This window comes from Mesoplodon densirostris, chromosome 12 (assembly GCF_025265405.1).
Source record: "Mesoplodon densirostris isolate mMesDen1 chromosome 12, mMesDen1 primary haplotype, whole genome shotgun sequence".
NCBI lineage: Eukaryota > Metazoa > Chordata > Mammalia > Artiodactyla > Ziphiidae > Mesoplodon > Mesoplodon densirostris.
This window is the reverse complement of record NC_082672.1, coordinates 16569420-16583643: the sequence shown is the minus strand read 5'-3', so window position 1 is coordinate 16583643 and position 14224 is coordinate 16569420. Positions and strand designations below refer to the sequence as shown.

At 38.4% G+C, this 14224-nt stretch overlaps 1 protein-coding gene across 2 annotated transcripts in view; it reads right to left on the bottom strand.

The window, feature by feature from the left end:
* Nucleotides 1-5362: 5362 nt before the first annotated feature.
* Nucleotides 5363-14224, bottom strand: part of LATS1 (large tumor suppressor kinase 1) — a 42004-nt gene continuing 33142 nt past the window's right edge. For both annotated transcript variants that reach the window (XM_060114971.1, XM_060114970.1), the window contains one exon: nt 5363-9214. In XM_060114971.1, the coding sequence (XP_059970954.1) occupies nt 8705-9214 (510 nt within the window). In that variant the 3' untranslated portion in view covers nt 5363-8704. The remainder of the gene's footprint in view (nt 9215-14224) is intronic.

The following is a 14224-nucleotide window of genomic DNA, read 5'->3' as shown; positions in this document are numbered from 1 at the left end:
AGCTAGGTGTGGCCGTGGATCTAACTTCTGGCCAGTGGGCGTGTTATATAGAACTTTTAGGAAGGTACCTAACAGGGAGAGGCCCTGAAAATCCCCCTTCCAGTCACATCATCCCCTCTTTTCACCAGGTTAGAACAGGGGAAAAAATGGATAGAGTATAAGCAGCCAATTACTGACCATAAATGACCTTTAGGATATAAGCCATGTGATGAAGATAGCAGAACTGAACAGACGAAGTGTGGACTGACCTTGTGGAGCTGTTAAAGCAGGTGTGGACTGCCAACTCCAGATATTGTCTGTCTAAGTAATTGTTTCGGGTTTCATATGCAGCATAACCTAATCCCAATACTTTGACCCTCCAACTTAACAAATGTCTCTACTTCACTCTTGCCCTTTGGTTTTGCCTCCTATCTCAAAGAAAGTGTATCTTCCTTTGTCTAAGCCCCATTCCTCCACTTGAACTTAAAGATTTTATTTTTTATTTCCATTTTATGAATTTATATTTGGATAGGCAATGCATTTACATGATTCAAATTCAAATAATACAAAGGCTTATATAGTGGGAAGTCTTTCTCCTATTCTTGCTACCTTAGAAATCCAGTTCCCATCCCCAGAGACAGTAACAACAAACTCGTTAACTACCTTCCAGAGATACTTTTATTATGCATGCAATTAAATAATGCAATTTATTGGACCTCTCATGAGCTTTCTATAATTTGCCAGTTTATGTCTTCAATCAAGGAAAATTTCCTTTTGGTAATTTCTTATAGCTTCTATTTTCTTGTTGGGATTGCCTATTTGTACATTTACGAGAATGTTTTTCTTTACATCATCACGCATAGTTATAAGAGCCATTGTAATACCTTTGCCAATTCCAGATGTTGGAAATAAGATCTTGGGGTCAACCTCCACTGATTGTGTTTTCTCTTGAGACTAGGTCATATTTTTATATTTCTTTGTATGCCAGGTAAGTTTGGATTGTATCATGGATGTTGGATATATTATGTTACACTCTGGATTCTGGGATACGCCTCTGGAGGTGTTTTGCTTGCTTGGTTAAGCAAGCAATTAACTTGGTTTGATTCTCTTTCTCTTGGGCAGCATCTCAAATGTCAGTTTAGTTCTTTGATTCTTAGGATGCTTGGATTCCTCCCCACACATATGTGGTTGGTGTTTCAGCTAGAGATTTGGGCCACTCTCAGGCAAGATATCATAAAAATGAGACACTCATCTAATGCCATTCCTCCCAAGTGTCTACTTCCACCCAGAATCTGCCTGCTCTTGGTTCCACTTCTGTATCTTTAGCTAGCTTTTTTCCCCCCTTAATTTATAGTTGTTACATATGATAAAGTCAATCCATCAGGAGCTTACTTGGTCATACTAGAAGCAGAATCTAGAATTATCTTTCAAGTATGTAATTTGGTTGACAGTTGGATAATAAACTTGAAGGACCAGAATGAAGTAAAAGACTCTAGTTAGGAAGTTATTACAATAATTCAGTCAAGAGTTGATAAGGGCCTTCACCAGTCAGAATGGCCATCATCAAAAAATCTACAAACAATAAATGCTGGAGAGGGTGTGGAGAAAAGGGAACCCTCTTGCATTGTTGGTGGGAATGTAAATTGATACAGTCCCTATGGAGAACAGTATGGAGGTTTCTTAAAAAGCTAAAAATAGAACTACCATACCACCCAGCAATCCCACTACTGGGCATATACCCTGAGAAAACCATAATTCAAAAAGAGTCATGTACCACAATGTTCACGGCAGCTTTCTTTACAATAGCCAGGACATGGAAGCAACCTAAGTGTCCATCGACGGATGAATGGATAAAGAAGATGTGGCACATATATACAATGGAATATTACTCAGCCATAAAAAGAAACGAAATTGAGTTATTTGCAGTGAGGTGGATGGACTTAGAAACTGTCATACAGAGTGAAGTAAGTCAGAAAGAGAAAAACAAATACCATATGCTAACACATATATATGGAATCTAAAAAAAAATTGGCTCTGAAGAATCTAGGGGCAGGACAGGAATAAAGATGCAGATGTAGAGAATGGACTTGAGGACACGGGGAGGGGGAAGGGTAAGCTGGGACGAAGTGAGAGAGTGGCATGGCCATATATACACTACCAAATGTAAAACAGATAGCTAGTGGGAAGCAGCTGCACAGCACAGGGAGATCAGCTCAGTGCTTTGTGTCCTCCTAGAGGGGTGGGATAGGGAGGGTGGGAGGGAGACGCATGAGGGAGGGGATATGGGGATATATGTATACATATAGCTGATTCACTTTGTTATACAGCAGAAACTAACACACCATTGTAAAGCAATTATACTCCAATAAAGATGTTTTTAAAAAAAAAGTGTTGATGAGGGCCTTTAACCAAATGAGTTTAACCAAACAACGGGGATGAAGATGATGAATTAGAGAAAAATGCACTAGGTAAATAACCGAATTTCATGAATCATTGCATGGGAGATAGACAAAGTATAAAATGACCTCAAATTGTTTTGTAAATCAGATTATACACTAACACAAAGTACATGTTAGTTGGGGTACAAGTTCAGCAACAGTAACAAATGGTATATATATATATGAATTTTTTTTCCTTTTAATATTCTGCAGTTGGACAGAGCCCTGCTTCACGCCATCTTTCAGGTAGCCCGGTTTTATTCATTTTGTTAACCCACCATCACTAGGGTATTTTCCTAGACTTTATGGGTCAATATAAAGTTATGATTCTATGTTCCATCCTGTGGGAAGAGGGAAGGAGCAAGTGAAGGGCAAGCAATATCGACTTTAAGTGTATGAAGTAGAATTTGCATATATCGCATCTGCTCACATCCCAGTGGCCAAAACCTAGTCATGGGGCCGGAACTAATTACAAGGCAATATGAGAAACATGGGCTCTAGTGGGACAGTTGAAACATCAACGGGGATGGGGGCTCTATTAGTAAAAGGAAAACTGAGAGAATGGAAGCTGGAGAACAAGAGCAGCCTGTGTCATTAGTCAACCCCTTTGGGAGCTAGGAACTCTTGAGAATCCCCCTTTTCAGTACAGAACAAACTTAACCCTCCTCCAGGGGAAAAAACTCAAAAGTCCCACCCAGATTGTGAATCCACCAAAATGTCTAGGATCTCTGGGTGACTTTATGGAAGGGAGAAGGAAAGACCGGATACTTGGGAGGACAATAACTGCCTATGTTTCAAACATAAATTTGATATCCTCCCTTTAGCCTTCACACAAAAGCAGATACATTTTCTGTGTATTTGCCTTTGGCATAACAAGGTATGGTCACAATGTGAACCATGCCGAACACGGATCCAAAATGCAGTACAATGAGGGAGCCAATGAGCTAGACGGAGGGTCCCCCGATGGCACCCGTCAGCACCAGGGTCCACGCAGTAGAACGAGCTCCGGAGAATGGCCGCCACCAGTGTCTGTGTTCCCAGGGTGAGCCGCCGCTGCCTCCCACCTCGACAGGAGACTCTCCAGGACCAGGAGTGTAGGTCCACCATTCAGTCGTCTGCTAGAAGATGGTGTGGAAGCCACGGAAAAGTAGCTCGGGCAAAGAAAGAAATTCAATTGTGATGCAGGTCTGCTGAAACCACAGCTCACCTGGCTGAGAGCTCCTGGATGACGATGATGACATATGAAGGCAAACACACTGTATTAGAGACATTTTCTCTGGAACATATCATCAGAGCTACAGAATTAAAAGGGAGATTGGATTCCATGGAGTCCTTATCACTTCTCACCCACCAAAAATATGCTAACTAAAAGGACAAATAAATACGTTTATTGGAAATCTTTAAAAAATGTAGTAAAATGAATCATAAGCATAATGCAGTTTGCATGAGCTATACAACAGCCTCGTATAGACCAAATATAAATTTACAAGTGGGACTTCCCTGTAGGTCCAGTGGTGAAGACTCTGCGCTCCCAACGCAGGGGGCCTGGGTTCGAGCCCTGGTCAGGGAACTAGATCCTGCATGCCGCAACTAAGAGCCAGCGCAGCCAAATAAATATTAAAAAAATTTTTTTTACAAGTGAGTGCAAACAAGAGGATAAAAGGAGACCTAAGAATGATGGTAGGGACTTCCCTGGGGGCACAGTGGTTAAGAATTCGCCTGCCAATGCTGGGGACACAGGTTCAAGCCCTGGTCCGGGAAGATCTCACATGCTCCGGAGCAACTAAGCCCGTGTGCCACAACCGCTGAGCCCATGCGCCACAACTACTGAAGCGCTTGCACCTAGAGCCCGTGCTCCGCAACAAGAGAAGCCACTACAATAAGAAGCATGCGCACCGCAATGAAGAGTAGCCCCCGCTTGCTGCAACTTGAGAAAGCCCAGGTGCAGCAATGAAGACCCAACGCAGCCAAAAATAAATTTAAAAAAAATAATGGTAATGCTTGAAAAAGAGGGAGAAAACCCCCTAAATATTTGTTCATCTTTGTAAAGTTGATTTAAGATGTAACATCAACATATATACTTTATTTGGTAGGCAGTTCATGTGATAAAGTAAAAAGATTGCAAATAAAGGAAAAGAGATTAGCTAATAACTTCACATTTTAAAAATTACTAACTGGGCTCAAATGATACTAAATGCAGAGTTCAATAATTTAAAAAGGTTTAAATCTGTGATCTAAAGGGAGCCTTTAACATGAAATATTTATTGTACTTATACTGGACAAAACGAAAACATTTTACTGGGCTACACTAACTACTCAGTTTGCCTTAATTTAAGTAGGGATTATCATTAGCTATATATGTTTTAATTTCAAAGCATCAAATGTTTTTTTTAAAGAACTTCAGTACTTTTAAATTTTTTATCTTTGGCTGCGTTGGGTCTTTGTTGCTGTGTGCGGGCTTTCTTCTGGTTGCGGTGAGCGGAGGCTACTCTTCGTTGTGGTGCGCAGGCCTCTCATTGCGGTGGCTTCTCTTGTTGCAGAGCACGGGCTCTAGGCACACGGGCTTCAGCAGTTACAGCATGTGGGCTCAGCAGTTGCGGCAAGCAGGCCCTAGCATGCGTGGGCTTCAGTAGTTGAGGTGTGCAGGCTCTAAGGGCGTGTGGGCTTCAGTAGTTGTGGTGCATGGGCTTAGTTGCTCTGCAGCATGTGGGATCTTCCCGGACCAGGGATGGAACCTGTGTCCCATGCATTGGCAAGCAGATTCTTAACCACTGTGCCACCAGGGAAGTCCTCAAATTTTTAATCATACATTTTCTCTGAGAATAAAAAGATTAAATTTTTGAATTAAAAAATCAACTTACTTAACTAAGCAGCCTAAAAGTCAGCCTTCCACACATAATTTAAAGATTTGAATTTTGCTTTTTTTTTTTTTATTATGATCCCAGCAAATGTTACACTAGAGAAAATGATTGGGGAAATACAAATAGATTCATTAAGAACACAGGCTGATTATTCATATCTACTACATTCAGAAGTATGCAAAACAATTTAGTTATATTGCAATGTTGTAACTCCTTTTCCTAACAAAGCATTATTTTATAAAACTGTAGTGTTGTATTGATTCAATTTTAATACAAAATACTTATATACATAATACAATATAAAAGTAAACTGTGGTATAGTGCCTTCACAAAGGGATCTATTAAGGCGCTTTACAAATACACCATTATGTTGATCCAAATTACTTTTTGTTTTAGATTAAAACAAACAGGCTAAATGTTTCACTTTAAATACCGAAGGGATTTTTGTTTATTTTTGTTTATTAAAGAAAAATTTCTAAAGTACCTTAGGTAACAGCAGCAGCAATATCTAAAAATCCTCCCACTGTATTCTCTAATTTCAACATATTATTAAGTCAGAAGAAAACATTTCCACTCACAGTTTTGCACTTTGCAACAGCAGAAGGTAATAACTTTTTTAAAAAGTCAATCTCAAAGTGACTTCTTAGTCATACATTCTATAGTTTCTATTACAAATAAGGTAGAAAAGATACAGCAATAGGGCCTGCCTTAGGACGTCACTGGACAATACATAACTGTATCTACAATTACATAATTATAGAACACATTTCATAAATACCACTGATATGCATAAAAGGGGTGAGTATAAGAAAGACAGCAAGTTCTTTTTAATGAGTGGGAAAATTATTTTAAGAAGAAAACATGAATGATCAATGTTTTCACTCCATTTCAATTGAGAGCATATAGATTTTTGACATCGTTCTCATCTTTTTGGTCAGGAAGCACCCGATTCTATACTGGAAGATCTGGATATAGTTGGGGAATAAGACAGCTAATAAGTATATCCAAACTGCTAAAAATGCAGATACAAAAGGCTTGTACACTGCTTCAGATAAACACAAAAAGCTTATACTGTCAGAGGAAATTTAAAAGAATACAAAATTTGTAGTGTCTGTTACATTTGAGGAATAAGGGCAACACAGATTTTGGGGGGAGGGAGGGGGAGAAGACAGCACCTTAGTTTTCCTACAATGTAAATGTAACAAAGTTGGTTTTGTTCTGTATTGCACCATAGTCCAGAAATAAAACAACTAAATGGAAATTTCAATAAATCTGACTGAGAAAGCCTGAAGAACAAGTGGGATAACTTAAAAATTTGAGTACTGAGCTAGAAAGTTCTTGAACTAATTTGTTTTGCATAGAATTTTACAGAACTAATCAAACATTCCATGAAGTGAAGACTGCCATCTTATATAGTGCATTTTCCTACAATCCTCTGAGTAGAAGTCCTTCAGAAATATTTATTGAGCTTGTAACAAGCCAAACATGTATTTCAGTGCCCTCAAAAGGGTGTGTTTAAAATGTCTTGGTGCTGTACCAGCAAGAGAGGCAGTCCTAAGGATATCTTATCACATGGTACAGACCTTTCACACCATAAATTATCAGTGTTTATACAAGATGTGCTAATCTGAGTACTAATTAGTAAACTTACAGCAAAGTTCCTAGTTTAATATATCAGTGTTCTTGCAGGACAGAGGTCCCTAACCAAGAGTTTGTGACAGGTTTCAACACATCCAAAATCCCTAAACTGCATGCAACATTTTATGTGCAAGTGTTGATGTGCATTTTTCTGGGAAGAGGGGCCACAGCTTTCATCCGATTCTCAGAAGGACCAATGACTCCCGAAGACCTACCATTACATAGTGGGTAATGCACTGGTCTACAAGCTAAGAAGGCCAACTATAAAAAGGCCACCTATAGAAAGGAGGGAAGTGTGAGCTAATAAATCTTTTTTGCTCTCCCCAATTCAACCAGAACAGCTTTGCCTTTAATTTTACTTGCATACATGATTCCATTAGCTTTTATTTGAAGAAAGCTATAAGTTTGAAAAATCACTAAAATTATGCTTCTTCTCCACAAATATTGTTTTGATAAAACAATTCCCCATCAGTGGAGCTTCAGGAAATAAAATACAAATTTTACTAATGTGAGAATAGAGCCCTTTCCCCCTTCCTAAAAGTTAAGCTAAATGTATTTTAGTATGAAACCACAAGTTGTCCTTATACCTAAGTATTATATATAACAGTAATGCTGAAAAACATACTGTTTAACCTTAATAAGTTAGGAGGTTTTGAATTTTCTACTAAGACCACTATGTATTTTTTCCTAATTACTAATGGCCACCTTAATTAGGAGTTAAATAATAATTGTTTGTTTCACCAATTAATCTCTGCCCATAGGTAAAATATTGTCAAATAGCCACATTTTCTTTTGCCAGAAACAATCTGTGTATGCATCTCCGTTCTGAAAGAGGAAGACTATAACATTACCGATGACATAATCAAAACGGTCACTATACAGAAAAAGTACTTTTCCAGTAAGTACCCACAAATAATTTCTAATTAAAGTTTCATATGAAGCTGAAAATGATCTCTCTGCTTAGGATGTGGAACTTTTTTTAAAATTTCAAAGTAAAAATATGAAAGATCTTATTAGCTTTTAGTATTGAAAATTTTAAATTATGGCAGCTTTGTTCCCTTTAAAAACTGAAAGCAGCATTAAAAATACCAATATGAAAAGAAAAATGGTAGTGCTTTCTTTCAAAGCCAGTAATTTTCTGAGATATGTTAGAAAATTAAATATTCCACAGATGGGAAAAAAAGATAAACTGCACTATTTTTCATTTGGATGAGCATACTGTTTCAACCTTGTATTTCTTAGTTACAAAATGTGAATTATACAGATTATCATTAGCCTAGGAACACTCACCACCATGATGGCTTCATTTCTATAGCTTATTTTTTTCCAAAAACAAATTATGGGGGCAGAAAAAAAAACACCTCTGTAAATGTGGGGTATATTTCATATTTGGTTAAAGCAAGATAAAACTAAAACTGTCTTTCAAAAAATTTTCAAAAATTCTTGTTTTTTAAAAAATTATTTAGCATATGTACAAATAGATATCAGGCTTCTCCTTTTAAACAAAGCACTATTTTTTATTTTAAGTACTTTAAGTACCAAGAACTGACTATAATATTCAGCTCATAATTTACTTTATAACAATTTTTTTTCTAAATTACTGATTAAAAAGGCTGGAATAAATTAACATTTCAAAAGGATTTCCCATAATTTAGGAACATAAAAAATTGTACACAGAGCACACATACATAGCTCTGTTACATTTGCATAATTTTACTCTCAGAGCTTCAAAAACCCCTGCGTTTCAGGCCTTTTTGCAAAGCCTCATTACAATTATTTCCTAGTGTGTTAAACATACACTAGGTCACGATTTTTGATCTCTGAGCCTGTGTGCTGATCATCTTCATCTGACTGTTGCTCTGAGCCTTGTGAATTAATATATTCATATTCAATAGGCTTTGGATAATTATATGGGTAGCCATTGTCATCAAAAAACCTCCGAAAGGTAAATTCATAGAAAGCATGTTCAGGGTGCTTTCCATTTTTATACCATCCGTTCAGAGTGTCATTTACATTTTCTTCTTCATTATCATCACTCCGTAACTTATCAGGATCAACAGGATCAAAATTTGATGTATCTGTTGGGTGTGTGATTTTAGGAATGTATGAAGCAGCTTGCTGTCTCAGGTCACTGGAAAAATCAATTGTTTTAAAAAACGGATGAGCTTTTATTTCATCAGCACCATTCTTGCCTAAGCGATCTTCTGGTCCTCTGCAGAGTTTAATAATAAGATCAGAGGCTTCAGGACTCAGTTTAGCTTGCGGTGGGATATGAAGAGATGTTTGCCAGTTGATAACCTTTAAGGAAGATTTTTAAAAATTAGAAGGAAAGAAATAAGAAAAACAAAAATTTCCTCCAAGTTGCAAATGAAAAAATCTTACTGGACTGTGTTTTTTTAAAATAAATTGCATGGTATTTCACCTTCCTTACCTTTTTACTTTACTTCATTTTTTCTGGCCGTGCCGCACAGCTCATGGGATCTTAGATTCCCCCATCAGGGATCGAACCCAGGCCCTTGGCAGTGGAAGTGTGAGTCCTAACCACTGGACCGCCAAGGAATTCCCTCACCTTCCTCACCTTTAATAATGAATCGGTGGGAAATAACCTTTCTTTCCATTCCCTCCTCTCTAGGCAACTTATACTCGTATTACATGACTCACTGTAAGTTTTAGTTCCCCTGTTAAGACCTTCAACCTATGGTAGAAATGACTTTCTACTGTGCCTCCCCAGTTCTATATATTTCCTTGTAGCATAATATCTCTAATACTTTGTGGTATCTATTTATGTCTGTGTCCTACTACAGTATAAAATTTCATAAGGCTATAGACCATGTTTTGTCTTTGCATTTCCCAGTGTGTGGCAAACTGCCTGGCACATAATTAACAGATAGTCAATAAACACTTATTCTTGTTTTGAATAAACTGGAATGAGGGAGGGAGGAAGGAAGGGAGGGAGAAAAGGAAGGGGTAGGTCTCCATAAATATTTATTAAATAAATGAATAAATGAACTTCATTCTCCCTTATTCATATATGAGCTTATCAGTGCTGTGCAGAGAAGAAAATTAAACCCCCTCTTCAATAACCAAAGTAAAAACTCAATGGACCCTTCTGGCCTCGGCACATGACTCGGCTCAGTCCAGTTCAAGATGCTGACAAACAGAGGTGGTGCTTGAAGGCTTTTTGAGGAGATAACATGTATTTGAACATGTTATGATTGATATATACAGAGTAGAGGTTTTTGCTTACTGTCCTTTTCATGGTGGTAGCAGGGGAGAACTTCTGAAAAGGTGCAAATATCTGCAAGAACATGTATCTGCCCCATAGAGAATTTCTGTAGAATTCAATTCCATTTAAACTATTTAAAATCATTTTTCTGCCCACCAGCCCCAGCCTGAAGCCCAACATAGTAACTAGACTAGCTATCCTAGCAATACAACTATCTTAAGACAACTTTGTCAGCTGCTTTAATTTACAAAGGTTAGTTCTAAATCCCATTCTTTTGAGTATTCTAAACATTGTATGTTTCAAAGTATCCTTTTAAAAACTTTTTTGTGCTTACATTTTTTCTATAATAGATTATTTTGATGATTAAACTTGACCCCTTTGACAGAAAATGGATCAGTGGATTCCTAAGGATCAGGGAGGAGTCTGTGCATAAGGTTTCGGGGGCGGGGGTGGGGGGGCGGGTGTTGAAGAACTGTTCCACACTTTGATTATGGTGGTGATTGCATTTGTCAAATTTCGGAGTGAGTTTTACTGAATGTAAATTCAACATGAATAAACATGACTTTAAAAACTTAAAAAAAACAAAAAACAAAAACTCAATGGATGGGCTCAACAGCAGAATGGAGATGTCAGAGGAAAGAATCAGTGAACTTAAAGAAAACTCAATAGAAATGATACAATCTGAACAACAGAGAGAGAAAAAGTTTGAAAATATGAGAACCTCAGTAACCTGTGGGACTATACCAAAAGGTGTAACGTTGGTGTCAGAGTTCCAAAAGGAAAAAATATGTGGTACATAAAAAATATTTGAAGAAATGATGGCTGAAAATTCTCCAAATCTGATAAAAGACACACCTGTAAATTCAAGATGCTGTTTTGTGTCAAGAGACACCAAACAGGACAAGCCCTAAGAAATCCATGCCCAGACAAATCATAATTACAACACTGAAAGCTAAAGAAAATTTCTTGTAAGTAGCCAGTGAAAAATGATGCATTACTTGAGGGAACAATGATTTGAATTACTGTAGATTTCTCATCAGAAAACTATGGAGGACAGAAGGAAGTGGATACATTTTAAAGTGCTGCAAGAACTGAAACGCAGACTTCTATTACCAAGTGATAATATCCTAAGGAAGGTGAAATAAAGACATTCTTAGATGAAGGAAAACTAAAATAATCTGCTGTAAGCAAACCTGCTCTAAAATATTTGCTAAAGGAAGTTCTTCAGACAGAAGGGATCGATATAGAAAGAATCGTAAAACATCAGGAATGCAGGAAAGCAAGGAAAATGCTAACTATCTGGGTAAATACAAATGACTATTCTCATCTTGAGTTCTTTAAAATAAGCTGATGGTTGAAAACAAAAACTGTAACATTGTTGGATGAGGCTTTTTTTTTTTTTTTGATGTGGACCATTTTTAAAGTCTTTATTGAATTTGTTACAATATTGCTTCTGTTTCATGTTCTGGGTTTTTTTTTTTGGCCAGGAGGCATGTGGGATCTTAGCTGCCCATGCTTTGGAAGGTGAAGTCTTAACCACTGGACCACCAGGGAAGTCCTGGATGAGGTTTTATATGTATGTAGATGTGATGCATATAAAACTAAGACACAGGGCTTCCCTGGTGGCGCAGTGGTTGGGAGTCCACCTGCCAATGCAGGGGACACGGGTTCGAGCCCTGGTCCGGGAGGATCCCACATGCCGTGGAGCAGCTAGGCCCACGCGCCATGGCTACTGGGCCTGTGCTCTGGAGCCTGCGAGCCACGACTACTGAAGCCCGCATGCCTGGAGCCTGTGCTCCGCAGCAGGAGAGGCCACTGCTGTGAGAAGCCTGCACACCACAACAAAGAGTGGCCCCTGCTTTCTGCGACTGGAGAAAGCCCGCGTGCGACAGCGGGGTTCCAGTGCAGCCAGACATAAATAAATAAATAAATTAAAAAAACCCAAACTAAGACACAAAGGGTAGAGAGTGAAGGGACCTATATGGTAGTAAGGTTCTACACTGAATTTTTAGTGGTAAGATACTGATTCTAGGTAGACAATGAAAATTTGGTATGTATCTTGTAATCACTAGAACAACCTCTAACAGAACTATGTAAAGAGATAATAGTCAAAAACACAGTAGAGTGAGATCTCATGGAAAATGGCAAACAGGAAGCCTCAGTGGTCAGTCCCTCCACAAAAACAATCATTAAATTGAGAAAAAAAAATTCAACTCTCATCATAATCAACCATTTTGGTGCTGTGGAATCTGACTAGATCCTAAGAGCAATGAGGGGAGTGCTTCATGAAGGGAAAAGCTGCTAAAACTTGGTAAGATAGCAGTGTGCATGAACCAACTACCATTCACCATTCCTCAGCCTCACCGTGGTTATGGAGAGGGCAGCCCATTTTCCTGGTATGGTGTCAAGGTAGGCAGTAAGGACCTTGCCTTCCAAAAATTTGAGGCTGTACATTTTGGCTGGTCTTGGTGATTCCCTGAGGGACCAGTCCAGAGGCCTGCCTTTCTTTTGACCCTCTCAGGAATACTTAAAGAGAGAGACATGCTTTTCTTTTCTGATACAGACATTTAAGGAAATCTCTATCAAGTCACTGGATTAGGCTGTTTTTCTTCAAGTTTTGAGAGTTCTTAAATAGTCTAGAGATAAGCCTGCTGGTGGGTATGTGACCCGCAAGTATTTTCTCCCAAACTGTAGCTTGTCTTTTCATTGTTTGACTATGTCTTTGGCAGACTGAAAGTTTTTAATTTTTGATGAAGTCCAAATTCTCAACCTTTTCTTTAATGAACCATGATTTTAATGTCATTTCTAAGAACTCTTCACCTAAGCCCAGGCCATAGAGATTTTCTCCTACATTTTCTTTTAAAAGTATAGCCTTTATATTTTATCTAGATCTATGACTCACTTTGAGGTAGTCTTTGTGTAAGGTGTCAGGTTTATGTTGAGTCAGTATTTTTTGTATATGGCTGACCAATCTTTCCATCACCACTTGTTGAAATACTATCCTTTCTCCATTTGTACCTTTGTCAAAGAACAAATGGCCATATTTGTGTGGTCTTATTTCCCTATTCACTATCCTGTTCCATTATCTGTGTGTGTATCCTCTTGCCAATATCACACTGTCTGGACTACTGTAACTTCATAGTAAGTCTTAAAATCAAGTAGTTGATTCCTCAAACTTTGTCCTTCTTTTAAAAAACTGTTTTTGTGGGACTTCCCTGGTGGCGCAGTAGTTAAGAATCCGCCTGCCAATGCAGGGGACACAGAAAGCTCCCAAATGCCGCGGAGCAACTAAGCCCTGTGTGCCACAACTACTGAGCCTGCGCTCTAGAACCCGTGAGCCACAACTATTGAAGCCCGCGCACCTAGAGCCTGTGCTCCATAACAAGAGAAGCCACCACAATGAGAAGCCCATGCACCGCAACAAAGACCCAACACAGCCAAAAATAAATAAATAAAAAATAAATATATTTTAAAAACCCTGTTTTCTTATCAGTTTCTTTGTCTACCCATATGAATTTTAGAATTGGCTCACCTATACCTACAAAAATTCCTGCTGGGAATTTTTATTGGATTTGAGTGAAATCTGTAGATTAGTTTTGGGGGAACTGATAGCTTTACTATGTTGAGTCTTCCAATCCATCAACACGGTATGATTCTCCATTTATTAAGATCTTGGTTTTTTCCATCAGAGTCTGTAACTTTTAGCATTCAGATCTTGTTCATGTTCTATTAGATTTATACCTAATAGAATTATAGGTATAATATGACCCAATATTATACCTAAGTATTTCATTTTGGCGAAGCTACTGTAAATGGTATTGTTTTAAAATTTCAGTTGCCTGACTTCCCTGGTGGCGCAGTGGTTGAGAGTCTGCCTGCCGATGCAGGGGACACAGGTTCATGCCCCGGTCCGGGAAGATCCCACATGCCGCGGAGCGGCTGGGACCGCGGGCCATGGCTGCTGAGCCTGCGCTCCACAATGGGAGAGGCCACAACAGTGAGGGGCCCGCGTACCGCAAAAAAAAAAAAAAAAAAAAAAAAAAAAAAAAAAATTCAGTTTCCATTTGTTCATTGCTTGACTA